Source organism: Microcaecilia unicolor, chromosome 10, assembly GCF_901765095.1.
Source record: "Microcaecilia unicolor chromosome 10, aMicUni1.1, whole genome shotgun sequence".
Lineage (NCBI taxonomy): Eukaryota > Metazoa > Chordata > Amphibia > Gymnophiona > Siphonopidae > Microcaecilia > Microcaecilia unicolor.
Window position 1 is genome coordinate 130,770,890 of NC_044040.1, and position 27,990 is coordinate 130,798,879.

Below are 27,990 nucleotides of genomic sequence, written 5' to 3' on the forward strand. Positions count from 1 at the left end.
TATCTAACCCCTTTTTAAACTCCGTCAAGCTAACCGCTCGTACCACGTTCTCCGGCAACGAATTCCAGAGTCTAATTACACGTTGGGTGAAGAAAAATTTTCTCCGATTCGTTTTAAATTTACCACACTGTAGCTTCAACTCATGCCCTCTAGTCCTAGTATTTTTGGATAGCGTGAACAGTCGCTTCACATCCACCCGATCCATTCCACTCATTATTTTATACACTTCTATCATATCTCCCCTCAGCCGTCTCTTCTCCAAGCTGAAAAGCCCTAGCCTTCTCAGCCTCTCTTCATAGGAAAGTCGTCCCATCCCCACTATCATTTTCGTCGCCCTTCGCTGTACCTTTTCCAATTCTACTACATCTTTTTTGAGATACGGAGACCAGTACTGAACACAATACTCCAGGTGCGGTCGCACCATGGAGCGATACAACGGCATTATAACATCCGCACACCTGGCAGCAGCTCTTATTCCAGTACATCTCAATGGCAAGTTTTGTTTTTTCTTGTTTTTGATTAACTGCATTAAAGAAAAATTGGACGAAGAGTTTGAGTCTATCTAGTGGTGTTAAATACTGGTTTAACTGCATGTTAGAACATTGTAAGACACTCTGTTGGTGACAGAACATCTCTCCTGATGTGTCTATATAGGGTATTAAATATTACAAAATCAGGCCTATAGGCAGCATATAACAAATTACAAAGGAGATAAAGAAGCTTGACTAAAGAACTTATAATCTGCAGTGCACTATTTGAGCCAATAGCAGAGAAAATGACTTCCTTCAGATCACAGCAAGATTCTGAGACTAAAGCAGGACTGTAGAGCTTAGCTCATAAGGCCTAAACTAAATGTATGAGTGTTGATATTCAGCGTGGTATAAGAGGGCAGGAGAAGCAGAAAAATGTGTGTTTGTGTGTGTGGGGGGGGGGGGGGGGGGAGGGGGGGGTCCAGGGTTAGAGTTGGGGAGTTGCCAGGAGTTATGTAGGTGCTGGCAGTGTTCAGTGTTGGTGCCCACATAACTAACAGGCAGTCCAAGCTGCATACATAGCAGTCATAACTTTGCCCAGTTAGCTATGTGGGTGCCGGCACTAAATATTAGCCGGCATCCTCATAACTTCCAGGTACTGGCCTACATCTGATCTTCCCGCCTTCCCAAACCCCCTTCATAAATTCTGATCCTCCCTCCCACTCCCCCTACAAAAGGCCCAAAAGGGCCCCCTCCCTGGGCCTCCTATGCTAAGCTTGGTGGTTTAGTGGTCACTAGGGCAGGAGCAAACACCACTCACTCCTGCCCCTAGCAGATCTGGAGTAAAAATGGCTACTGAGATCTCTAGCATTAGTCTCATGGTACTACTACTAGAGGCTGACCCTTAGTGGAGTATTGCAAGACTTCTCCTAGAGTTCATGGCAGTCATATTTAATCTGGAGCCACTAAGGGCAGGAACAAGTGGGGTTCACTCCTACCCTGAAGACGTCTAGAGCACCAGGCATGGTAGGTCAGGGGAGGGCCTTTTGGAACATGGGGGATGGTTGAGGGGGCATTTTGCAGGGTGAGGGGTAAGGGATGGTTTCAGGCATATAGGGAGATCCTTTGGAGTTGGTGGGAGTGGGAGGGGGGACTGTATTCATTGGAGAGAAGGAGGGAGCATGAAAAATCCTCATGCAGGTCCCAGCTGATTATTGGCTGGGACCGGAAAAACTATTTCTGGCCAGCACGTGTCCGGTGAGAGCAGGATATTCAGTGCTGGTACCTGGACATGGCTCACTATTTAATATCTAGGGCAACCTCTTCTAATATCTTCCAGTGCAGCTTTGCTTCAGTAGAGGCATTTTTCTGAAATCTAGATGTCCTAGGTAGGAGGTATAAATCCCAGTGCAGATATGTCTCTCATCCTCCATGTTTTGTCAGTTTGTAATCTTGGGATCATCTTTGACTCCTCTCTCTCTTTCATTGCACATATCCAACAGACTGCAAAAAACTGTTGTTTCTTTCTCTATAACATCACCAAAATTTGTCCCTTTGTTTCTGAACACACTACCAAACCCCTTATCCATACCCTCAATCAGTGGCGTAGGCAGAAGTCAATTTTTGGGTGGGCCAACAGGTTGGAAGGGTGGGCACTAGACAGTGGTGTGCTGGTAAATGTTTAACAACAGGCTCTCTCCCCGGTCCACCTCTGCGCCCCCCCCCTCCCGTCCACCCCCGTCCACCTCCCCTCAAAATTGCAGAGCTGGCTATAGCCGGGGAGAGAGCCTGGGGGAGGGGAGGCAATGCATTACTCTCTCCAGGAAAAAAAAAAACATTAAATGATCCCAGGTTCCAATCTAATTCATGTTTAATGTGGGATAAAATGCCATAAATAAGTAAATAAATATAAACTTTTAATGTTGACATATTCCAAACACTATAATGAAAATAAAATGATTTTTTTCTACCTTTGTTGTCTGGTGACTTTGTTTTTCTGATCGTGCTGGCCCAGTATCCGATTCTGCTGCTATCTGTCCTCTTAACTTCATTTCCAGGGCTTCCTTTCCATTTATTTCTTTACTTTCCTCCTTTCTTCTTCATTTCTTGCTCTATATCCATAAGTAAAAGCTGGGTCCTCCGCAGACTTGACTGTCCAGTGGATCCAGCTTCTGCCTATTTTCTTCATCCTTGTGCAGATTTTCTCCTCTTCCTTTTCCCTCATCTTATCTCCTTCCATATCCTCCATCCATGTCCAGCAACCCTCCTCTCTCCCGCCCTTCCCTCCATCCATGTCCAGCAACCCTCCTCTCTCCCGCCCTTCCCTCCATCCACCCATGTCCAGCAACCTTCCTCTCTCCTCTTCCCTCCGCTCCATCCACCCATGTCCAGCAACTCTCCTCTCCCCTCCATCCATACCCAGCAATTCTCTTCTCTCCCATCCCCTCCATCCATCCATACCCAGCAATTCTCTTCTCTCCCCTGCCCCCCTCCATACCCAGCAATTCTCTTCTCTCCCCTGCCCCCCTCCATTCATCCATTCCCAGCAATTCTCTCTCCCCTACCCTTCCCTCCATGTCCAGCAATTTCTCCTCTCTCCCTGGGCCCTGTCCTCCCATCCATCTCCTGCTCCTTCCCTCTGCTGTGCCCCATTTCTCCCAGTCCTATCCACCCTCTACTTATCACCCCTCCCAGTCTACTACTACTACTACTTAGCATTTCTATAGCCAGTCTCATCCTTCCCTCTGCTCACCACCCCTCCCAATCATCTCCTGCTCCTTCCCCCTCACTCTGTTCACCATCCCTCCCTCTGCTGTGCCCCACTTCTCCCAGATCAAGTAACGCCCCACCCGCCCACGAGGTCCAGGATCGCCGAGTCCGTGACCGTCCACCCCTCTCTTCCTCCGTCCGGCGCTTCTACCTGGGATCCCGGGCCGGCAGCATTAGCTAAGTATCCACGCTGCCTTCGCACTGCCCCGGAAGCCATCTCTTTAAGAGAAGGCTTCCGGGGCAGTGCGAAGGCGCCGCCCGCGAGGTCCAGAATCGCGCGATTTTGACTCTACCCCTCTCTTCCTCCCTCCCTCAGCACTGCAGTAATGTACCTGGGATCCATCCCGGCAGCATTAGCGTTGTATCCACGCTGCCTTCGCACTGCCCCAGTGCGAAGGCAGCGTGGATACAATGCTAATGCTGCCGGGATCCTAGGTACATTACTGCAGCGCCGAGGGAGGGAGGAAGAGAGGGATGGAGTCGGAATCGCGATCGGCGGAGGCAAACTGTTTGGGGTCCGGAGCTGATGGACTCTGCTTCTGGGTGGGACGAAATATGGAGATTGCGGGTCGGGACCTCGGCTGGCGGGGGTTGGGGCCCCATGCCAGCAAAAGTAAGCAACGGGGGAGGGTTGACGGCGGGGAGGGGGTGGAGAGAGGCGGCGGTGGGGGGGGGGGAGAGAGGCAGGCAAAAATGTGCCCCCCCTCTCTGGCTCTGGCCCCCCCTACCGCCGGATTCCAGATACGCCCCTGCCCGGAACAGGAAGTAACCTGTTCTGGGGCAGAGGGAGCACGGATCAAGTGGAGCCGACAGGCGCGCGGCACCCCCCCAGCGGCGTGCATCTGGGGCGGACTGCCCCCCCCCCCTTGGTACACCACTGTCTGGGTGTTTAAGTGATTGTGTATTTAAGAGAAGCCTTGAGTGGTGTGTTTTAGACTTTTAGACATGTATATCCACAGATTTGTGTAATTGATGAATAGTGTTTCTAAAATAAGTACCTTAAGCGCTTTTGGGGGAGGCAATTTTCAAAAAAAACTTTTTACACACAGAAATGGCTTTTGAAAATTGTCCTCCCTTTGAGTTTAATTGCTAAAATCTCAGAGATTATAGAAACAGAGAAACGTGGCCACAGATAAAGGCTGATAAAGGCACATCCAGTCTGCCCATTCACAGCACTCACTATCTCCTCCTCTCCCTAAGCGATCTCACATGCCTGTCCCATGTTTTCTTGAATTCAGATACAGTCCTTGCCTCCACCTATTCCATGCATCCACCACCCTTTCCGTAAAAAAGTATTTCCTTAGATTACTCCTGAGCCTATAACCTCTTAACTTCATCTTATGCCCTCTCATTCTGGAGTTTTCCTTCATTTGAAAAAGGCTCACCTCCTGTTCATTAATACCACTGAGATACTTAAACATCATTATCATATAACTTCTCTCCCGCCTTTCTTCCAGCGTATACATCTTGAGGTCTATAAGTCTGTCCCCATACACTTTATGACAGAGACCACTGACCAGTTTTGTAGTCGCCCTCTGGACTGACTCCATCCTGTTTATACCTTTTTGAAGGTGTGGTCTCCAGAATTGCACCGACATTCTAAATGGGGCCTCACCAGAGACATATACAAGGGCACTATCATCTCTTTTTTTCCTGCTGGCCATTCCTCTCCCTATGCAACCGAGCATCCTTCTGGCTTTGACCATCACCTTTTCTACCTGTTTCACTACCTTAAGATAATCAGATACAATCATCCCCAAGACTCGGTCTTCTTTTGTACACAGAAATACTTCACCCTCTATATTATACTGTTCCTTTAGATTTATGCAGCCTAAGTGCATCACCCTGCATTTTTTATCATTAAATCTTCATTCTTCAAGCTTTGCTAGATCCCTCCTCCTGCTGTCTATACCCTCTGGGGTGTGTACCCTATTATAGAATTTGGTATCATCCACAATGAGACAAACCTTACCAGACAATACTTCTGTAATACCACCCACAAAAAAGAGCCGGATCAAGGACAGATCCCTGCGGCATTCCACTGATAGGATCCAGGCTGCCTCGGATCCTGCAGTCCATTTGATTCTAGAAACTTTACAATCCTCTGCTTTAGGAGCATTTCCATTATTCTACTCACCACTAAGGTCAAACTAACAGATCTGTAATTCCCAACCTCCTCCTTACTTCCACTCTTCTGCAGAGGGATCACATCCTCCCTTCTCCAGTACTCCGGGACTATTCCTGACTCTAAAGAAGTATTGAAAAGGTTAGACAATAGAGCCACTAGAATGTCTCTGAGTTTGTATCCTCAGATGTATTTGATCAGGCCTCTTTGTTTTGTCTATTTTTAGTTTAGCTAACTCCTCACAAACACAATCTTCTGAGAATCGGTTCTGGTCCACCATACATTCCTTCACATTAGCATTTGTTTTCTGCAGACCTACTCCCAGCCTTCATCCATGAAAACAGAACAGAAGTAATTGTTAAGTAGTTCAGCTTTATCCTTATCAGTTTCTACATATTCCTCCCCTTTACCCTTAAGCCTCATAATGCCATTTTTGTACTTCCTCCTATCACTTACATATCTAGAAAATGTCTTGTCCCCAAATTTTACCATATTGGATATATTTTCTTCCATTTGCATCTTTGCTTTCCTGACAGCTTTTTTCATCTTTTCTTAGCTTTTTCAGATATTTTTGCCTGTCTTCCTCTTTCTGCGATGTCTTGTAATTTATGAAGGCTAACCTTTTTTCCCTTACCTTTTCAGCTGCTATATTTGAGAACCAGAATGGCCTTCTTTTCCTCTTACTGTTATATACTTTTCTAACATAAAGGTCTGTCACCTTTAAAATAGCTCCTTTCATTTTTAACCACTGCTGTTCTGCTTCCTTCAGCTGTTCCCATCCAACTAACTCCTCATTGAGGCATTTCCCCATCTTGCCAAAGTTAGTTCTTTTGAAGTCTAAAACCTTCAATCTTGAATAAGCCCTCTCCTCCTGTGTCTTAATATTGAACCACACCATTCAGTGATCACTAAATGCCAAATGATCACCAACTAAATATCAGAAACGTTCTTACCATTTGTAAGCACCAGGTCTAGAATAGATCCATCTCATGTGGGTTCCATTATCAACTGCTGGAACAGTTCTTCCTGTAGCGAATCTCAGATTCCCTTGCTTCTAGATGACCCTGCTGCAGGGATGCCCCAATCAACATTCAGTATATTAAAATCACCTATCAGTAGTACTCCCCCTTTCGCAGATGTCTTGTGAATGTCTTTAATTAAATCTCTGTCCATTTCTTTTGACTGTGAAGGAGGCCTGTGTATCACACCAATGGAAATACATTTTCCATTGCCTCTTACCAGTTTAACCAACAGTGTTTCTTTCTTACCCCACATGTCCTGCAATTTTGTCACTTAATATTAGCATATAATGCCACTCCTGTACCCTTTTTTCCTACCCTGACCCTCCTGAATAGATTATAGTCAGATATAGCTATATCCCAGTCATGGTTCTCCGTGAACCACATCTCTATTGCTGCCACTAAATCCAAGTCGGCTTCTACCATTATAGCCTCTAGATCTAGAAATTTGTTTCCTATACTACAGGCATTAGTGCACAAAGCTCTCCAGATATTACCCTTTGTTTTCCTTTTCTATAAAGGTATTTGATGTCTTACATTCCTGAAGGTTATTAATGATTTTGGAGCTTTTTTCACCCATCCCCAGTAAATTTAGTTTAAAGCCCTCGTTATTATGTTAGCCAGTCTGTTGTTACAGAACACATTTTATCCCTCCTTTGATAGATGGACACCATCTCTGCTCAGTAACTCTTGGAAAATCATCCCATGATCTAGGAAACCAAAGTGCTCATGTTGACACAATCCACACAGCCATGCATTCAGCTCCAAGATGTGAGCTTCCTTCATTTGGCCTTTTCCCTCAACAGGAAGGATTGATGAGAACATTGCCTGTCCCAGAGCCATGAAATCACTTTTGATACATTCAGTGGGATAATTAGCAGTATCATTTGTGCCAACATGGATGAACAGCATAGGATAATTGTCAGTAGTCTTGATTAGTCTCAGCAAACTTTCTGCTACATCTCGAATCTTAGCACCAGGCAGACAGCACACCTCCCTGGATATCAGGTCTGATCAGCAGATAGATGCTTCTATAGCCCTCAGAAGAGAACCACCAACCACCACTATCTTTTGCTTCTTAGTGGGCACTGATCCAGCAACTGTGAGATTTTTTAGCTTTTTTTCCTTCTGGTCTTGAGATATTATTAGTTCTTTTATCTCCAGTTCTTCAGTTCAAAAGGAGACGGAATTGGGGTGTGGGGGTTGATTTTGTAGGATCTTGTGATCTGTGTCCAGCTGTCCTCTTTCAACACAACAATTCCTTCCCCTTTGTTGGAGATCCCTGATGCCTCAAGATGCATTTCTGGTCATAGTTGCTTATTAGTTTTGCTACCTCCTCTTAGTTCTTGTACTTCTTTCATGAGGGATTCAATGTGCATACACCTTGCACCTGAAACCAGCCCTTCTCCTTGGATAGAGACAGAAGATGTAATGGGAGCAGCAGTTTTAAGGACATGATGTGTTTTTAGCCATACTTCAACTGTAGGAGCTTTGTGTACCTGTGGATAGAAAGAGAAACAGACCTACAAAAGTCCCAACCCTATTTTTATCTTCATCTGTTCTATTAAGTTACAGGAAGCATGTTGTCAAGTCTCTCGAGACTTGTATAGCTGTTTCTTAAGAGTTATTTAGCTATAAGTCTCAATATCTTGAAGTATAAACCCCTAGCACATCAACATACCTAAATCTCTTGTTCTTTTCTGAAGTTCCTTTATTGAATACCATAGATGATTACTCACAGTTAGATGTTCATAAGCACAAAGGAACCCTGTAGTTTGTGAGCTGTATCAGTGGAGAGAAGGTAGAAGTTTAACCAGGATCAGCTCATTGCAGAGATAAGAAAAGTAGTTCCACAGATAGAGGCAGCTCGGAGTTAGGTGTTTGAGAGTGCTGTACCCTCTTTTAGGAGGGTATTTTCAGGGTGAAAAGACTAGTGCTTTTCCAGAGCTACAACAGGATCATTGCTTTGTCCTGGAGCAAGATGGAATACTGTCCTCCTCATGGGCAGAGGGGGCGGAGCCAGGAGCTCATACAGATTTAGAAAGGAAAGAGTAGAAAGGCCAATAGGGACAAAGCCTGCCCTTGAGTGGCAAGGTCGGCTCTAGGAGGCAGCCCCTGATTGGAGGAAAAGGTCATACCTGGCTGACCTCTCAAGACAGAGATAGTAAGAATGGCCAGGAAGTGCTGGCACGTAAACAAAGAAGCCAAGCTTGGCTGAGACAGAGGAGTGATCTAAGCAGCATCACAACCAGTAGTAACAGATCTTATACAGACAGGCAAGTGGGGTTGCGTTGTCTGTGAACTACATTACACACAATGCATTGCTCACACACATATCTTAGCAGTGAAGACTGCAGCAGTCAAGATCTTTAGAAGTAAGAATAGCAGTGAAGGCATTAACACATTTAAGGGTCACACTATAACTAGTACCAGGCTGTCAGGGGACAGAACACTCCCCATCTGGTATCGGAGATACCACTATTATTATTATCGCACGTTATCAAACTAATAGCATGCAAAGTCCATTGTCTGTATTCAGGTTGTCTGTCAGCTGTCACGACCCCAGGCTTTAAACAAAAAGTCGCGAACTCTGGAACAACGTGAGTCCTTGGCTTATTGTCATCGAATGGCAGCAGGATGCAGGCCTCCCAAGCAGGACTGGACTAACAAGCTTGGCTTGGCTGGAACCAGATGCTGGGACAGACTTGGCTTAGCAGGAACAGGATTCAGGATGGTGGGATGCTGGAACCAGATTCAGAATACTCGAACAAGCTGGATGGGAACAGGATTCAGGATGCTGGAACAAACTTGACAGGAACGGGAGCCTCGGGACAAAGGGTGAGTCAGAGAGGGATCACGACCACAGTTGCGACACTGGCTGTAGGGTCATCTTCTTCATCACACAGGAGCTGAAACGAGAGACAGCCAACAACAACTCTAGACAACACAAAAGAGAGAGAGAGTCTTTGGTCTTCATGGGAGGATGGCGACTCTCTGTGCTTGTGCTTCTTCGGGTGGTCCAGGAAGCGAAATCTTGGTGGTGGATCATACGGGCCATTCACTGTAAACAGGATGCTTCGTTGGGTGCGCTGTTGCAGCTGGGTGGAGACCCAAAGGGTGAATTCCCAGCTTAGGCCAAGGCGGCGTTGAAACAAAGGTGTGTCCACACCCAAGTCTAGATCTTTCAGGTCTCTGGCATGGTCTACTGAAGAGAATGACTCATCTTTACTGAACTCTTTGTTCATCATGCTCAGGAACTTTTTATCTTTTATGGAGAAGGCTGGTTCGTCTCCATTTGGTGTTCTGGAACACTGAGCTTCCCAGGTGTTCTCCTAGGTCTGCTTGAGAGACTGTTTTGTAGAGCGTTGGGACAATGCTCTGTTTCTTCTGGGCGGGAGCTTCTTTGGTGGTTAGATGGTTGGTACATGGCTCGAACAAGGAAGAGTGCCCGCTGTCTAGGACATTGGTGTGAAGTACCTTGACATTTGACTTTCTTGTTCACTTGAGGCAGGCATCGCCTACTGTTGTCCAACCCAAGTTGGGTGGGTGTGCACAGGGAGCACTGCATGGGCTCTTGCATGATTCACGGATGTCCAGGGATTCTGGTACATCTCTGTCCGGCAAGAACGAGATCTCAGCATCTGGATTCAAGTAGGCAATCTGGTCAGTTGTGGGTCTCAGGTAAGGGTGATTCCGGGCAGCCTGTAGCGTGGGAATCTCACCCTTGTCATCTGGTATCTGTTCACGTTCAGCCCTTGTGGGTGACCGTGGCATGGTGTCGCCATTCATATCCTCTATCGCGTCACCGCTTGCTGCTTGCCTTGCAGTCTGTACTGCCTTTGCACAAGTTTTGATGCTGTCTGGGGCGTAGTTTTGGTGGATGTCGAACAGGTCATGGCGCTCTGATCTTGCGAGAGGCCTGTTGCTCTGCTCATCTATGACGACATACATTTTGGCTGCTTTGCCACGTCGTCCTTCAAGGTGCACTTCGGTCAAGCATGTCTTGGTGCGGCATCTCCCTTCGCGGTTTCCTTCACACACCTTCGTGCATCTCGGAGTGGCTTGGAATGTTGGTGCCTTTTCCTCCTCCGTCTCCCCGCCATGATTCGACTTGGGTTTAGAGTTCAGTTCTGCATCATCTGGGTGTACTGCATAGACGCTCTGGTCGTTGCCATGTTCTGTACCCTTGATAGGTACTTTGCCGTCTTTGGTGGGATGATCTGGATTCAATTCTTCTACGCATGCGGCTGTTTTCTTTCTCAGCCCATGCAGCATCGTGTACTTCTCTTGCTTAGGAGTAAGCTTTATACCTGCTATGGCATCCTCGGAATCGGATTTCCCCATCCTGTGGTGCTCAGGGCGGTCATTGGACTGGGTAAACTCTGCGCTTCCCAGATCTTTGCTGGTCAGATACTCTGCTGGTTTATCTCTTGCTGTGGCTTCAAGTCGAGCAGCTGACGTCACTGCCGGTTGGTTGGCTTGCGCCTTTCCGACGCCTGATGCGGAGTGTGGCTGTCCAGCTCCCTCTGGTTTAGACCCAGGGAGTTCAGCTGATATCCTGCTTGAGAGCGACTGCTCCGTTCTCTTTTGCCCACACCCTGTGTAAATGCTCAGACTTTGCGGTGAGCGTTCTTGCTCGGATCTCTTTTTCCTTCGCCTTGTGTGAAGGCTCAGACTCTGCGATGAGCGTTCTTGCATGAAGGTTACGAAATGCTTTCTCATCTCTGGTTTCCTTCTCATAGTTTTCTGCAGTGAAGCAAGTCGAGAAAGTGCATAACTTCTGTTGTTCGGGAGCCGAGACCTGGGCTTTCGAAACGGGAGGGGTGCCACCCAGCTGTTCGCCTCGTCTTTCCTAAATTCTTTTTTCATGATGTTCAGGAACTCTTTATCTTCTATAGAGAAGGCCGGTTTGTCATCATCTTCAGTGGTGTGGAACACCGAGCTTCCCAAGTATTTACTCAAATCTGCTGTGGAGGTGGTTCGGTAGAGTGTTGAGTCACTGTTCCATTCCTTGTGAGCGGGGGCCTCTTTGGTGGTCAGGTGCTTGGTGCGTGGTTCAAATAAGGAAGCGCGCCCGCCTTCTAGGCCATTGGTTGCGAGCACCTTGATGTTTGGCTTTGTTCGATCGAGGCAGACGTTGCCCACAATTGTCCAACCCAAGTCGAGACGTTGCGCATAGGGAGCATCACGCGGGCCCCTGCATGATTCATGGATGCACAAGAGTTCTGGTGCGTCTTGGCCCAGCAAAAGTAAGATTTCAGCGTCTGTATTCACAGGCCTGAGCTGGTTGGCTATGGGTCTTAGATGGGGGTGGTCCCATGCCGCCTCTGGTGTTGGAATTTCATCCTTGTCATTTGATATCTGGTCACATTCGATCAGCGTGGGCAACCGTGACTTGGTGCTTCCATCTATTGCCTCTATCACGTAGCCGCTCGCCACTCTTCCAGACATTTGCATGATTCCTGTACATGTCCTAATGCTATAAGAGGAACAGGCTTGATGGAGCTTGAACAGGTCGAAAAACTCTGATCTTGCAAGGGACCGGTTGCTCTGTTCGTCTATGATGGCGTACATTTTTACTGCTTCCTCGGGTCACCCTTCGGGATACACCTTGGCTAGGCATATCTTGGTGCAAGACTTCCCTTCACGGGTCTTCCCACACACCCTCGTACACTTCGGCGTGACTTGGAGCGTTGTCGCCTCCCTTTCTTCCGTCTCCCCGCCATGATCTGTTTCGGGGTTGATACAAGGCTTTGCTCCGCTGGGGTGTAGAGCACAGATATGTCGGTTACTGCCGCACTCCGCGCACCGGACAGGGGCTCTGCAGTCTCTGGCGAGATGGTCTGAGGAAGAACAGCACCTGTAGCAGAATCTGTACCTCGTAAGCAGCTCCATGCTCTCCTTCAAAGGCACCCTCAAGAACCACCGACACTCTCTGAGCGGATGGGGCGCCTTGTGTATCGGGCACTGCTCGTTGGGGACCTCTGCATTCTCCGTATTGGGAGGAGGGTCAGGCGTTGAGGATGATACTTTCGTCTTATGCACAGAAATGGGTTTCCTGTATGTTCTGTCCGGTTTCCCTTCCCAGGACGGGCCCGATTCAGATGGTTCTACTATGAACCGGGGTCGTTTCTCCTTTTGGCTATGTCCCTTATGAAACTTGTAAAGATACTGAAGGGAGGATACTTCCCTTGATTCTCTGCCTTGTATCGTGTGCCGGCTACTGACCACTTCTCCCTTATGTCGTATGGTAACTTCCCTAAGATGCTCTTGGTGCCTCGAGGCGTGTCTAGCTGGCTGAGGTTTGGAAATCTGTCCTCGGCCTTGACTGCTTCCAGCTTGTGAAGGAGGTTTCCCAGTTCTTGCAACTTGTAGTGGTCTCTAATGGATATCATTGGGAATCTATCCAACTTGTTGAACAATGAATTCTCTATGGCTTCCGGGCTCCCTTAGTACTCCTCGAGCCTTTCCCACCTCTTCTAACCCTTTAGACGGGTCGCTCAGATAGGAGTGCTTCAACTCTTCTACGCGTATGGCTGTCTCCTTCCCCAGCCAGTGTAGCATCATGTTCATCTCTTGCTTGGGAGTGAGCCTCATGTTCGCGATGGCGTCCTTGAAGTCTGACTTCCATGCCCAGTAACGTTCGGGGCGGCCGCCGAACTGGGTAAGTCCCGAGCCCCCCAGATCCTTGCACACCAGATATCTTACTAGCTTGTCTCCTGTTGAGGTTTTGGGTTGAGCAGTGGTGACCGCTGCAGGTGGACTGGTCTGGCCCTCTGTAGGGCTATACGTGGGATGCGACCGCCTTGTTGTTTCTTGATTGCCTACGGGGTGTTGAAATGATGCCCCTGGAGGCGGTGGTGGTGCATCAGAGCTTATACATACATGTGCATCGGTGTGCTGAGAGTCAGCTTCCGTGATGTGTTGCACCTCGGGCTTTCTTTCTTGGGTTCGCATCCCCAGTGCTGAGGGTAAGTTTGGTTCTTCAGGATCGGAGGGCTCCTCTGGCTCTGAATGTATCGCTGCTCTGCTAGATGCTGGGGTGTGTGCTATCACATAAGCTTTAGTTCTTTGAGCAGGGTCTTCAGCGGAAAGGTGGCTGAGTCGCTCCGCCGCGTCACTCAATTCTACCGCTTCTCCGAAGGCACTGGCTTTCGCTTCCAACCTAATGATTTCCCTGTCTTGCTGGAGTGCCTCCAGTCTAATATTCAGCTTGGCCCTTCTTCTTGCAACCTCAGCCGCCATTGCGGCCCTCTCGCGTGTCGCCTCGGCCCTCCTGCGGGTATCTTCCGCCTCTAGGTCAGCCAGTTCTAGCATTAGGGCGATCTCTTGTTCAAGGTGGTGACAGCGAGACTTGGCCATCACTGCTGCAACCCGTGCCTGACGAGCCGCTGAGCTAGCTGCCGACAGGTTGGAGCAGGTTAATGCATGTGACCTGGAGGATCTTGAGCTCTTGGATGTGTGCTTCGAAGAGTGGGAGCACAGGGAGGCGTTGTCTCGTATATCTATGCTTGCATTCGCTGTTTCCTTTATGGCTCTTGTTACTTCCGCTCTACGCTTCTGGTCTATGGATTCTTGGAGCTCCTTTTCCTTCAGGCTCTGCTCTGTATTTGCTTCGACTAAGAACTGGTAGTACTTTTCTGTCTTTTTCTGGTAGAGTGCATAACTGATCTCCATTGATGACTGATGGGCACCATCGCCTCCTGCCGTCTTCGAGGCTCCTAGTATGCCTTCCTTCACCTCTTCCCAAAGCTGATTTAGCTTCATACTGTACTTTTCCTGCTTCGCTTGGTAAATTTCCAGAGATTTGTGGGTCAGCTTGCGGATTCTTTTGCTCTTGGCTTCCTGTTGGGCCTGAGGAGGAAGGAGGTCTGCTGTATCTGCCTGTCTCTCTGGCCGCCCTTGTGTGTCTGGGTCAAGGGCTGCCGCATCTGGTGTAGTCTGTGAAGCATTGAGGTCTGCCATCATCCTGCGCTTGTTTGTTTTCTTTGGTTAAATGAGAGATCAGTTTTTTTGTGTAGGAGGGGGCTAGATATGTGGGGGTTCACTCTGAGTGAAGCTGTGCCTGCTTGCTTCTTTAAACTTGCTTCCCTCTGTTCACTGACTTAAAAGAGGGAGATCTTTTTCTTGAGCTGTTCACACCAGGACTGTATCCAATTTCAGTTACAATTAATGAACAGAGTTGCCGAGGGGGGGGGTGGAGATGCTCAAGTCAGGGTATTGCTTTGATCTGTCTCTTAGCAACTAATTGCTTCTCACCCTTCTTGTCCTGAGAAACTTTAGGGCTCGAATTACTGGCTCTGGCTGGATGCAGAGGGGAGGGGGATATTGCTCTGGAGATGGGGAAAGGTGCTTGAAGAACAATAGGAGGGTACTTCTCACTTAGTTGCTCCTTGCAAATGTGGTTGTACAGGAAAGGCAGACAGTCACTGGTTTTAAACCTCTATTTTTCTTATGCTTTCTTCCCAGATGGAGTTAGGTGAAGAAAGTGTGAGATGTTTCTTAAATATGGTTTTATTTTTCAAGAAATAACCCATGATTAAGTGGGGATTGTACTTTAAAATGTTCCTTGCTGTTTCAGGTTAAAATTTGACTTTAAAATGCTCTATATAGGAAGTTTTGCAGTAACTTTTATGGGGGGAAGGGACAGCCAAGATTCTAAACAGATAAAAGGAAAAAAAAACAGTCTTTTGCTGACAAGCTGATTGGTTAGTGATGTCAGATGTTCCACTAGGGGGGGGGGGGGTGAGTTGCCAGGGAGACTACTGAGTGAACTGAAGACTAGAGCAGGGAATGACTGGGAAAGAAACATATGCTGAGTGTGTGAAATGTAAGAAATAAAAGTATATTTTATGAGTTTAAAGTGAAAAATGTGACATTGAAAAAGGGTACTTTGATATTGAAAATGAGCTGAGGTGAGTGTGAAGGGTGTTTCAGAGATAGAACTGGGTTCCAAAAGATAAAAAGAGTTACAATTTGTGGAATGAGAGTCTGTATGCTAAGGTACTAAGAGGACACATGGGTGCCTACCCTGTGGTAAGAGTGAGGGAGACTGTGCTTTGTGTTGGGAATTGTACTAAATGAGAAAGCCTATAAGGATGTCAGGAAATAGTGTGAAAGAGTTTTAAAGTGGGACAGAGGGGAGATTGACGGTGAATCTGTGATTTGAAGAAAGAAGCTATTAGGCTGTGTCTGTGGGGAAAGGTGTGCTGTATTTTCAGATAGATCTGATAGCTATGCAGGGAAATATTATGTTTTTATGTGAAGTCTGTGAGATGAAATGTTGTATTACTATTTGAATATGGAATGTGTTACTGTGTGATGGTTCTGAATGCAGTGCTGAAGCCTGCTGGATCATTTTAGAATAGGGAATCAATAGTGAGAAATAGGTTTTGTAGTGAGAAAACCTTTAACTTATTTTATTTCAATTAGAGAGTGTGGCCACAGTATTGAGAACTGATTAATTGTCACCAGAGTGGAGTCAGTTCCTGAACAAGCAGGGAGTTTTAAGGTTTTGCACCCAGTTATTTTCTTTATAAGTGAGGTTTAGGGAGAAGAGCTCGGTGAATTATCCTCTGAAGGGTTCCGGATGAGCTCCAACGCAAGAAAGACCTCATCTAAATAAATTCAACCACAGCTAAGTGACATTTGCAGAGGGTGTTGAAAGACATTTAGTTTTTTTTTGGTCTACAACGTTGTAAGGGAAAACTCAAGAACAGAACAACATCAAATATTTAAAAATCCATGTTTTCCTGACTTGCCTAAGTGTTCTGGGTTCAAGTGAGATCCTTGCACAAACATCCATAATACCCACAAAGACTCAAATTCTGACATCAATAGCAAGGAAAGAATAACAACAAATATCTGATTTTGATAGAAGACAATTTAAATATTTATCTGAAAAGGTTCTTTTCTGCCTTTTTAGGTGATTTTGTTGAAAGAAACAGAAAAAGTTAAGGGTGTACATGTAGTTCTACATTTGAATGTTGAATATGTTATTGCAGTTCTATTAAGCCACACACTAATTGTGAATCTGAGTTTATTTGAATGAAAATTTGTTTGCATTTGTATTCAATAAAGAAAAAGATAATTTGCAAATCTGAAGGTGTGGTTCTTCCAGTTCAGGAACAAATCCTAAATTTAGCTTCTTTTCCTCCTTTATTCTTTGAGAGTAAAGGACGAGGTTAGTTTATTTGTTCCACTCCCTCGGCTGTGAGTGTGTGTTCCCTGGATATTCGCCACGACTACAAACATCAGGTATCTGGGAGCACATCACTACAGTCCAGCCAAGAGGGGTGGTAACCAGGGCTGTGGAGTCGGAGTCAGCAGCAATTTTGGGTACATTGAGTCGGAGTTGGAGTCGGCAAAATGTACCGACTCCGACTCCTCATACATTTGAATAAAGTACTTCTCTGCTGTGAATAAAGCTTAGTACCTAGTTGTTTCACTAGTGTGAAGTCCAGCTGAACTATTTTGCTGGAGAGCTTCCCTCTGCTCAGTCTCCCTTTGCATTTACTGACCTGCTGTAGAGCACCTCCTCTCTGATCCCACAGTGAACTTAAGCTCCAAGAGAAGATCATTCAGCACACACAGATAAGGCAGCAGAGAGACTCCACCCAATTTCCTCTCTCTCTGCAAGAAGAGCTTTATATTTTAGTGGAAGTGGCACACCATTCACAATGGCAAAAAGAATGTCAGGAAACATGGCAAAGTCTGCTGTTTATGAACACTTTACAATATCAACAGATGGGAAACATTATGTATGTCAATGTATTATAGAAGATGATGATGGTAAAAAAGCATGTGATGCAAAAATTAGCAGTTTCAGTGGTTATGAAAAAAATGCACCTACAAGAGCATCAAATTTAAAAAGACACTTGCAGCGTTTCCATCCTAAAGTGTTAGAAGCTGTGAATGAGAAAGATAGCAATGAAAACATTCCATCTACTTCAGGGTCAATAAAAGATCAGAAATCTACTGGAGGCCAGACACAACTATCAAGATTTTTTACAGCTGACAAAGTTACTATAACTATGACACCAGAAAATTTCAAAAACCACATCATTGAAATGGCAGTAAAGAATAGTATACCACTATCTTTTTTTTCCACAACCAGCCCTTTTAGGCTTAAATGGAGAAATGGCTAAAAAGCTTGGAGTTTCTCTGGAACAAGAAAGTATAAGGAAACTTATACTTGAAGAGGCCAAATGTAAGAAGGAAGAACTAAGAAAAAGTCTGAAGGGACGTTTTGTCTTTATTAAAATGGATGCATGCACACGTCACAGAGTCAATTATTTTGCAATTAATGTTAGATTTGCTGATGAAAACAAAAAAAACAATAACCCGGACATTAGGAGTAAAGGACACTCAGGCACATCATACCAGTGAGTATCTGCAGAAGTTAGTGGAAGGTGTTTTAGAAGATTTTGAAATTAAAAAGGAACACATTCTATGTATTGTAACTGATAATGCTTCAAATATGTTAAGCACAATTGAAAAAATGAAGGAAGTTGATGAAGAAAGCAGCATACAAATATCAGAAGATGACAGTTCTGCAATTCAAGAAAGCTGTGAAAGTTTGGATGATATTGCTGAAGAAGCATCTAAGCTTATTACCATTCAACATATGCGTTGTGCTGTTCATACTCTGCAACTAACAATAAGAGATGGATTGAAGGATTGTCATGCAGCTACACTAATTAGCAAGTTGAGGCAAGTAGCTGTTGCAGCCAGGATCCCTAAAACAGATGCTATTCTGAAGAGACGTGCTGGAAAAGGAGCCATTTTGGATCAAGCAACGCGCTGGGGAAGCACTTACTTGATGATAAAGCGTTTGCTTGAACTAAAAGACTTTCTTGAAGAACAGGACAATGTAAATGTTTCATTAAAAGAAAACCAGTGGGCTCAAGTTACAGAATTAGAAAGGCTACTTTCTTACCCTTTTGCTGTTACCAAGAAGCTGCAATATGAAGATTTAACACCAGGTAAATTCTTTTTGGAATGGAAGGGCTTGATATATATCCTTAACAAAAGTGGGGGGGGGGGGGGGTTAATTGCTGATGGCATTGTATCTTCAATGAGGAAAAGAGAGGAGCTGTTGCTGGATAATCAAATTCTCTTAGCTGCTATTTATGTTAATCCAATGAGCCGAATTTTGTTGAGCAGTGACCAAATTGCTACAGGAAAACAGGCACTCTATGACATAGCAGTTCGCATGAAAGGGTTGCTACCTGAAACTCATAAACCACTGGATGAAGCTAAAGCTATAAATACTGGTGGTAATGGTAACTCAGGTTCATCCTCTTCAAATGAAGAAGAGAATTTTCAAGCCTATTTGGACAAAATGGAAGCTTCAAAAGCAAAGCGATGTCGGTTAAGCATGGAAAAGCAACCTGTAAATGTCCATATAAAGAAATTCATGCAAGAGTTTTTTAAAGGCTTAAAAGAAGTGGAAAAGTTTGACCGCTCATCAAAACTGACTATAGAAGAAGCCATCATTGTTTATCCAGAGATTGTCAGTGATGCAGCTAGAACCGTAACAGCAATGCCACCCACCCAAGTCAGTGTTGCAAGACTTTCAGCACTGAAAATAATCAAATCAGATTTAAGGGCTTCTATGAAGGAGGATCTGGCAGAAGCAATTCTGTTTCTAAGAACAATATATTAGTTAATTTTGGATTATGTTTAACAGCTATTCTACAGCTATATATGCCAAGTTTAAATAATATATAAGTTGTTTTAGGTTTTCCAAATGTTTTTGGTTTATGTAGGTTAACTTTGATTTTGTTCTAATTTCCAAAGGATGTCGTTCTAGAATTTCCAAAGGATGTGGTTGTTCCAGATTTTTATACTTGCTAATGCTAAGATGACTTTATACTTGATAAAAAAACAATAAACATAACCTTGTTTTTTATGTGTGTTTTTTTGTTTAAACTTTAGGATTAATGAATATTTATAGTTTCTTTAATAAATAAAATAAAAAGTCACAATGACATAGATTTTAAACCCAAACATTAACATGCAGCCTTGCATGCTGCACTCTTTCAGTCAACATGCAAAAAAAATACATATTAAAAACTGAGGAGTCGGAGTCAGAGTCGGAGGTACCATAAACTGAGGAGTCAGAGTCGGAGTCGAAGGATTTTTGTACTGACTCCACAGCCCTGGTAACACTAACAATTTCTGTAGGGCCAGATCTATATAGAGTCTGTCTGCATAAAGTATAACTTGTTTCCCAGTTTTGAAGTGGAGATAAAAATAAAAGCCTAGATTAAGGTGATAAACAAGTTTTGTAAAGGAAGAGAGATAAAGGGGCTTATTTTCAAAGCACTTAGATTTACAAAGTTCCATAGGTTTATTATTGGGCTCATTTTCAAAACAGAAAAATGTCCAAATCTGTATTTTCAAAACCTATTTTTAGATGTTTTTCTTTGAAGTCCGTCAGAAGTGCATCCAAATCTCAAGGGGGCATATCAGGGGGTGTGTTCAGGGAGGGACTTCGGCGTTCCTGAGACTTAGACGTTTTTCAGCCATAATGGAAGAAAACAAAACTGTCCAGGACTAAAACTAAGACATTTTGAACTAGACCTGTTTTTATAACGAATAAGGCACAAAAAGGTGCCCTATATAACCAGATGACCACTGGAGGAGATCAAGGATGACCTCCCCTTATCCCCCCAGTGGTCACTAACCTCCTATCACCCTCCAAAAATATTACTTGCCAGCCTCAGATGTTATACTCAGGTCTATTAGAACAGTATGGACGTCCCTGGAGTAGTCTAGTGGTGGGTGCAGTGCACTACAGACAGGTGGACCCAGGCTTCTACCTCCCCCCACCTGTTACACTTGTGGAGGAAACTGAGAGCCCTCCAAAACTCACCAGAAACCCATTGTACCCACATATAGGTGCCCCCTTCACCTGTAAGGGCTATGGTAGTGGTGTACAGTTGGGGGTAGTGGGTATTGGGGGGCTCAGCAGACAAGGTAAGGGAGCAATGGTCAGATGTATACCTGGGAGTATTTTATGAAGTCCACTTCAGTGTCCCCTATTGTGCCCTATTGCTTTCCTGTTATGTCAGGGGAACCAGTGTACTAAAAATGCTAGCTCCTTCTACATCCCAATGACTTGATTTTGTGCGTTTTGCACTTGGACCACAAAATAAAACGTCCAAATCACAAAACATTCTATTTTCAAAAACAAAAGATAGAGATTTTTCTTTTTTGAAAATGACCATTTTTGCTATTCAGATTTTGGATGTTTTTTTGCAAAATGTCCAAAGTCGAGCTTAGACATCATATCGAAAATGCCTCTCCACGTAACTTTAAAAGTCTAAGTGCTTTGAAAATATATCTCAAAGTAAACTAATATCCTTATATTAGTGGTATATAAACTAAACAGTAAACCTCATTTTATATATGTATTTATCCTATATAATAAAACACACCTCCAACGTTCTGAAGCTGAGAAAGTGAAGCCTTCAAGCCTTGAAGCATTCTTGCAATGTTCCGGAACTTTTAGCTTCACTTTCTCGACTTCAGAACGTTGGAGGTGCGTTTTATTTTATAGGATGTGCTTGGTGCTTTTCTGCAGCACATGGGGGAATTTAATATATGCTGATTAAAGTGGAGGAGTGGCTGGTGGGGGGGCAGGGGAGGACAATCGCTGGGTTGCTGGAGGGCGGCAGGGGAGAGAGGAGAATTGCTTGGTGGCTGGAGGGGGGCAGGGGACACAGGAGAATTGCTGGGTGGCTGGAGGGGGGCAGAGGAAAGGAGAATCTGGGTGGCTGGAGGGGGGCAGGGGAGAGAAGAGAATCGCTGGGTGGCTGGAGGGGGGGCAGGAGACACAGGAGAATCGCTGGGTGGCTGGAGGGAGGGCAGGGAACAGAGGAGACTCGCTGGGTGGCTGGAGGGGGCAGGGGACAGAGGAGACTCAGTGGGTGGCTGGAGTGGGGGCAGGGGAGAGAAGAGCATCGGTGGGTGACTGGAGGGGGGCAAGGGAAAAAGTAGAATCGCTGGGTGGCTGGAGGGGGAGCAGGGGAGACAGGAGAATCGCTGGGTGGCTGGAGGGGGGACAAAGGAGACACACTCACACCCAGCAGTCTCACTCTCTCTCTGTCATACACACACACTCGCATATTCACTTTCTCTCTCTCTCACACAGTCAATCTCACACATACTCTCTCAAACATACACACTCTGAGGAAAACCTTGCTAGCGCCCATTTCATTTGTGTCAGAAACGGGTCTGTTTTACTAGTTAAAGAAATAAAAGAAGATTGTGGCCTATGAGCCTGAAAGCTGAAAGTTAATTGGGAGAGGAGGAGAATGGTCACTGAAGACTGACGGAAATGAAGAAAAAGTCAAGAAGACATGCCTTTTGGTACCAGTAGTTGAGAGGAAGATCTTTCAGCATTTCTTCAAAGTCCAGTGGCTGGAGATGGACATTGGGAATTTTTGATAACATAGGAAGAGCCCTGTGCTTTGAGTTCTCACCAAGTATCATATGCTTACTCAGTCCATTCATGTAGAAGAAAACAGGTCTGTCCGGGTACATGCGTGCTGCTGACTCCACAGCACAAAGAGTGAGGAATGAGGGCTCCAAAGTCTTTGTAGTTTCAGCAAGGAAAATGCCAACATTAGAAGGGAAATGTTCTGGGGGAAGCCCCACCAATAACTGTGGTGTGCTTTTGAGAATGAATATTACTGTAATACAGGCCAGGACAACATTCAGCAAAATAAAAAACATGTATCGGAATTTTGTTCTCATTGTTGGGCGCCTTCTTAGCCTGGAGAGAGGAAAAGAGAAACATCAATGCAAACAATGAAGCAAACTCTTCAATACACATTAAAGTCCAAATGAAGAATAAAATAGCACTAAACTAAGGAAGTTTGAATATCCTTGAAATGTTGTACTATGCAGCACAGATGTCATAAAGCTGTGAACAGTACTATATGGTATAAAGTTGTTTAATGCTCCTGGAGAAATACATTCATTGGTGCTACTGGAGACAATCTAGTTAGAAGTAAACTGATGTTGTTGGGTTAGAAAAATATACACAGGCTAATATTGACTTATCCAGCTAGCACAGACACTAACTCCATAATGACTTTTTTCAAAATTTGTAGTGGTTATACATGTGAAGGGTAATTTTATAACAGGTTGTTTAAGTGAGTAGGCCAAGTTGGCTCCTATTTTGGGGATATTATTTTATATTATTTGTTTTGTTGATGTTTATTTTTTATAGGCATTTTTACGTATATGATTTATGTACTATTTCACATAAGGAAGCCACACCTGTGTTGAGAAACCAAGATGTTGGAAATTATACCTGCTCCAAGGCACATCTAAGTGCTTGCTGTAAGAGCAACCATAAATTTCTTAATCTGGTCTCCCAAGCACCCTCCTCCCACTGTCCATGGTCCCTACAATCAACCCCTCTGCCATTCAGTTCCCATGCCCCTCCCCTGCAGCGGCACCACCCTCCTACACCAGTAACGTTCTTTGTGGCAATCTCTAGCCACCCCTAGACTCAACACTTGACAGCCCACGACTACAAGCACCAACCCCACCCATAGCACACCCCAATAGCAACCTTCCTGCTGGCTCACACACCTGACACCCTCCTGCTGGTAGATCCTCTCCCAAGGGTTCTCTCTTCAAGGCATGCCCCCTCTGTCCCTCTGCGGGCATGTGTTCACCATGTCATTCCCTCTCCAGAAGCAACCACCTTTCTGTGGGCCAAATGCCCAAGCCTCTTGGCAGGTTTCTCCTCTTCCTCCACCCCACCCCCCAATGCCAACTCTGTCCTCACCAGGGGGTTCCTGGGATCTAAGCATTTTACAGATATATGGAAGCCTGAACTCTAGTGGTAACATCAAGGAATTACCACTAGAGGTCTTGACAGGCATTTTCAACCTGGAAGAGCATCAAGGTGGGAGCTCTATGGACCCCCAGTAAGGCCAGGATCAGGGAGGGGCTTTCCTAAGGAGGTATGGACTGTATGTATGTGGGGGGGGGGGGGGGGGGTTGGGGTGAGGGGACTACTTGGTGGACATAATCCTACTCATGGGGTAGAACTGGAGCGACCAGCCTTGAGGAGGTATTCCTTGAGGGGAATGGGAGTTGCGTTCCAAGACGTATGAAGAGAGACTTGCTGACCTGAACATGTATACTCTGGAGGAAAGGAGGAACAGGGGTGATATGATACAGATGTTCAAATATTTGAGTTGCGTTCCAAGACGTATGAAGAGAGACTTGCTGACCTGAACATGTATACTCTGGAGGAAAGGAGGAACAGGGGTGATATGATACAGACGTTCAAATATTTGAAAGGTATTAATCCGCAAACAAATCTTTTCCGGAGATGGGAAGGCAGTAGAACGAGAGGACATGAAATGAGATTGAAGGGGGGCAGACTCAGGAAAGATGTCAGGAAGTATTTCTTCACAGAGAGGGTGGTGAACGCTTGGAATGCCCTCCCGCGGGAGGTGGTGGAGATGAAAACGGTAACGGAATTCAAACAGGCGTGGGATAGGCATAAAGGAATCCTGTGCAGAAGGAATGGATCCACAGAAGCTTAGCTGAAATTGGGTGGCGGGGGGAAGAGGGGTTGGTGGTTGAGAGGCTAGGATAGGGGAGGGCAGACTTATACGGGGTCTGTGCCGGAGCCGGTGATGGGAGGCGGGACTGGTGGTTGGGAGGCGGGAAATACTGCTGGACAGACTTATATGGTCTGTGCCCTGAAAAAGACAGGTACAAATCAAGGTAAGGTATACACATATGAGTTTATCGTGGGCAGACTAGATGCAGGTCTTTTTCTGCCGTCATCTACTATGTTACTATGTTACTAACATGGTGAGGGTGTCAAGTGTGTGAGTCAGCAATGAGGGGTTTACTACTGAGGGGTGCTATGGTTGGGGAGATGCTTACTGTTGCAGGGGGACCATTGGTGGACTATCAGGGGTGAGCATTTTGTAAAATAATGTGAGAATTCCACATATCCTGGCTCAGATGTATGACTTTCCCTCTCCACATCCTATCTAAAATCTGCCTCCACATATAGAAGTGAGATATTCACTATATCCATGTAGAAGTATTGGCAACTATATATATATGAGCCATATTTCAGATACTTATAAGTACAGCCAATTAGGGAGCAAAGCCCCAAATGCTAAAATTTTGCATAAAAGTATTGGGGATGGAGGGAGGAGAGAACAAAGCACAACTACCTCTATAATCAGTCATTTCAAACCCTGGACACAATTAAAACTTTATATATAGGCGCATGCCTTGGAGAAGGTGCACAAGCTCATGGGGAAATATTTTGAATTATACATGTATTCTCATTGTAAAATGGGAAATACATGTATCATTTTTTACTTTCACTAACCACACCTAAAACACACTCCCTTTAAGTTTTTGCATGCCTTGCATCTACTTATGTAAATAGGAGCATCCAGAAATTGCAATTTACACATCTATGTAGCTATTTACACATGGAAATGCCCTGCAAGGATGGTAAAAATGACCTCCATAATTTTGGCCACAGATTGCTAAATAGTCAAAGCTATGTGTCTGAAAAGGAAAGTGTTATGTTAAGGAATGAAGGTGGGAAAAATACTGCTAGACAAATAAGTTATGAGGAGACTTTTGTAGACCAAGTCTAAGTTGTAAATTGGATGTTTTCGTTTGTATATTAAAAACAAATCCTTGTATTTTAGAAAAGGCTCAGTGAATACAGAACCTTTCCTAAAATGCAAACAGAGCAGCAAATCAGAAGAAGCTATTTTATAAAACGTGCAAAAAATGTTATAATTTGGGCACTACTTACATTTTGCTACATGGGAGGTTTTTTTAAGACTAATGAAGAGCTTATCCATATATCCTTTTAAATACAAGGAGGTTCCTTGAACTTAGGATAATTTGGTATCAACCAGGCGAAGTCAGCTGGTTGAGCTTCTGAAGTCTTTTTCCTCCATTAAAAAACCTACACAAACGTGATTGAGACTAGATTGCTGGACTACTGATAACACAAGTTATTTTGCAATCCACCATCAAATATCTGAATTTTGCTACATATACATGTAACTGCAGATTTTGTAAAACTGGACATCTGCAGAGAACTGAGGGGCAGTGTTCTGAAACTCAAACATTTTGGCATTTCAAGGTGATTTTGAATACCTGAAAGTTAAGCACAATTTCTTTATTTAGCTCTCATCTGGAATCCAGGTCCAAATAAGAAGTTAGCTAACAGCTATATGTGACTTGAATGTGGTGTAAACATCTAAAGGGATTTTTCTTGGCTATAGATGCATTTCCATGCTAAAATTTGGAATATAAATTCACTTTGAAAGACCACCCAATTCATTCCCAGAGCATGCCTCTTTGAAATCTCTGTATTCTGTGGAATATACATGTAGTGGTGACTTTTCTTAAAATGGCTACTTATATATGCATGCTGAATTACATGTGTAAATCTATTATTTATACTATAAATGGCACTCCATTCTTATATGGCTATGTGATGATGCCTAAATAAACATACATTTGAAAGAGTTAATACATGTTAACTCTGAATTTTCACTACTGGTATTTAGACACTTTGTTCCACTAAAAATGCTTATAACTTTATACATATAGGGCTAGATTCTATTTATGACGCCTAAAAAATCAGCACCAAAAAAATACACCTAGGCGTATTCTATAAACGATGTCTAAAGTTAGGCACAGTTTATAGAATACACCTAAAATTAGGTGTAGTTTATAGAACACACACAGCACCCATTTCCTGTGACTATAGTCGTAGCCATTTACACCAACTAAAACCTGCTATAAATGCTGACATCTAAGTTATGCGTGGAACAGGAATATTCTATAATACGGCATGTAAATGCTAGGAATACCCATGACCCGCCCATGCCCCTCCCATGGCCACTCCTTTTCAGATCTGCATCTTAGAATTTACGCTCATCACTTTATAGAATACGCTTAGAAATTTATGCGCATAAATTCTAATTAAAGCCAGTTAATTTAATTTAATTTGGCATTTATAGCCCACTTCACTGACAAGTTCTAAGTAGCTTACAATCATCAGTGTGTAGTCAATAAACTTAATATCTTACAGTGGAACCTTCAATACACAACAAACAAATTACATCATACACTGATGTCCAGATGCCTACACGCAGGCAACGGCTGATGATGAAACAGCTGATGAAATGAGCAGCGAGGCACATGCTGACGAAATTCAACAACCTGTCACTTTTGCAAGAGCGCTGGAGAGTCTCAACACCGTGTGGGCCTATCTGGAGGCACTGGATGTCAGTGCTATGACAGTTTTTACCGTCTGGCAGACGTAGTCTATGGAACTCACAGACACAAGAGTGTACTATGACTGATTACTTCAAGTAAGCCTAACGTCAGTTAACGGAGACTGTATACTGTACATATAATAAACAGTACTGTATATGTGTTTATCAGATGTCAAGCTTCTTTGGGTCACAACGGTTAAGTGCATGCTCCGGTTAACTGCATGTATTTCTTTGGTCCCAGACCCCTGCACTTAAGCGGATTGCACTGTATTAATGTTCTACCGCTCACTGCAATGTTTAAGATTCTGCCTTTTCCTAGGTACACCCTTGTGTGGCTCGTAGAAGTTACTGCTTAAGCTATGGTAGAATTGCTCTGTAGGTCCTGAGTGAAACTTGTTGTGTTTTGTATTCTCAATATGCATAGTACTGGATTTTGGAGGGGGGAGGAGGTGTTAAAAAATGCTCAGCTCTGAGTGTCAAATACCCTAGGTACGCCACTGGTTTCAACCTAATTCATGTTTAATCCGCGATCTAAATATCATAAATAAGTAACTAAATAAACAAATAGATAAATACAAACTGCAGTTCATGGGGGGGGGGGGGGAGGGCAATGCCCCTATACCACCAAACCAGTGACACTTTTAGGTCGACTGCCACCTGGGGCGGATCGCCGATGCGCCCCCCCCCCCGGGTGCCGCACGACACCCCCCCTGGCGCAATGACACCCCCCGGCACATCAACCCCCCCCCCCCCCCGGATGCATTCTTAGCTGCTGGGAGCTGCCACACGGCTCTCGGCTCTGCTGGCTCCCTGCTCCCTCTGCCCCAGAACAGGAAATAACCTTTTCAGGGGCAGAGGGAGCAGGGAACCAGCGGAGCCAACAGGCGCGCGGCTGCTCTTTGCACCCCTCCAGCAGCGTGCACCCGGGGCGGACCGCCCCCACCGCCCCACCAAACTAGATTTCAACTTAATTCAGTCCCTCAAAATGACATATTGATTATGATTTATAACAATTACTACTCTACTACTTAACATTTCTAGAGTGCTACTAGGGTTACGCAGCACTGTACAAATTAACAAAGGACGCTCCCTGCTCAAAGGAGCTTACAATCTCAAGGACGAAATATCAAGTTGGGGCAGTCTAGATTTCCTGAGTAGGGGCGTAGTGAAAGGTTATTCCATTATTAAATGTCCTCTGTATACATCTGTATGCTGCTCTAACCTCCTTGTTCCAGATCCATAAAAAAAAAAAACACCAGGACTTATGGGACCCGAAACAAGAAAGAAGCTACAGTCGG

The 27,990-nt window shown here is 44.8% G+C and overlaps 1 protein-coding gene across 1 annotated transcript in view; it reads right to left on the reverse strand.

The window, feature by feature from the left end:
- The window catches only part of LOC115479202 (alpha-1,4-N-acetylglucosaminyltransferase-like), a 137,705-nt gene that overhangs the window by 16,574 nt on the left and 93,141 nt on the right, over positions 1 to 27,990 (reverse strand). The window contains exon 2 of the mRNA XM_030217021.1: positions 21,756 to 22,167. Coding sequence (XP_030072881.1) covers positions 21,756 to 22,148 — 393 coding nt within the window. The 5' untranslated portion in view covers positions 22,149 to 22,167. The remainder of the gene's footprint in view (positions 1 to 21,755; positions 22,168 to 27,990) is intronic.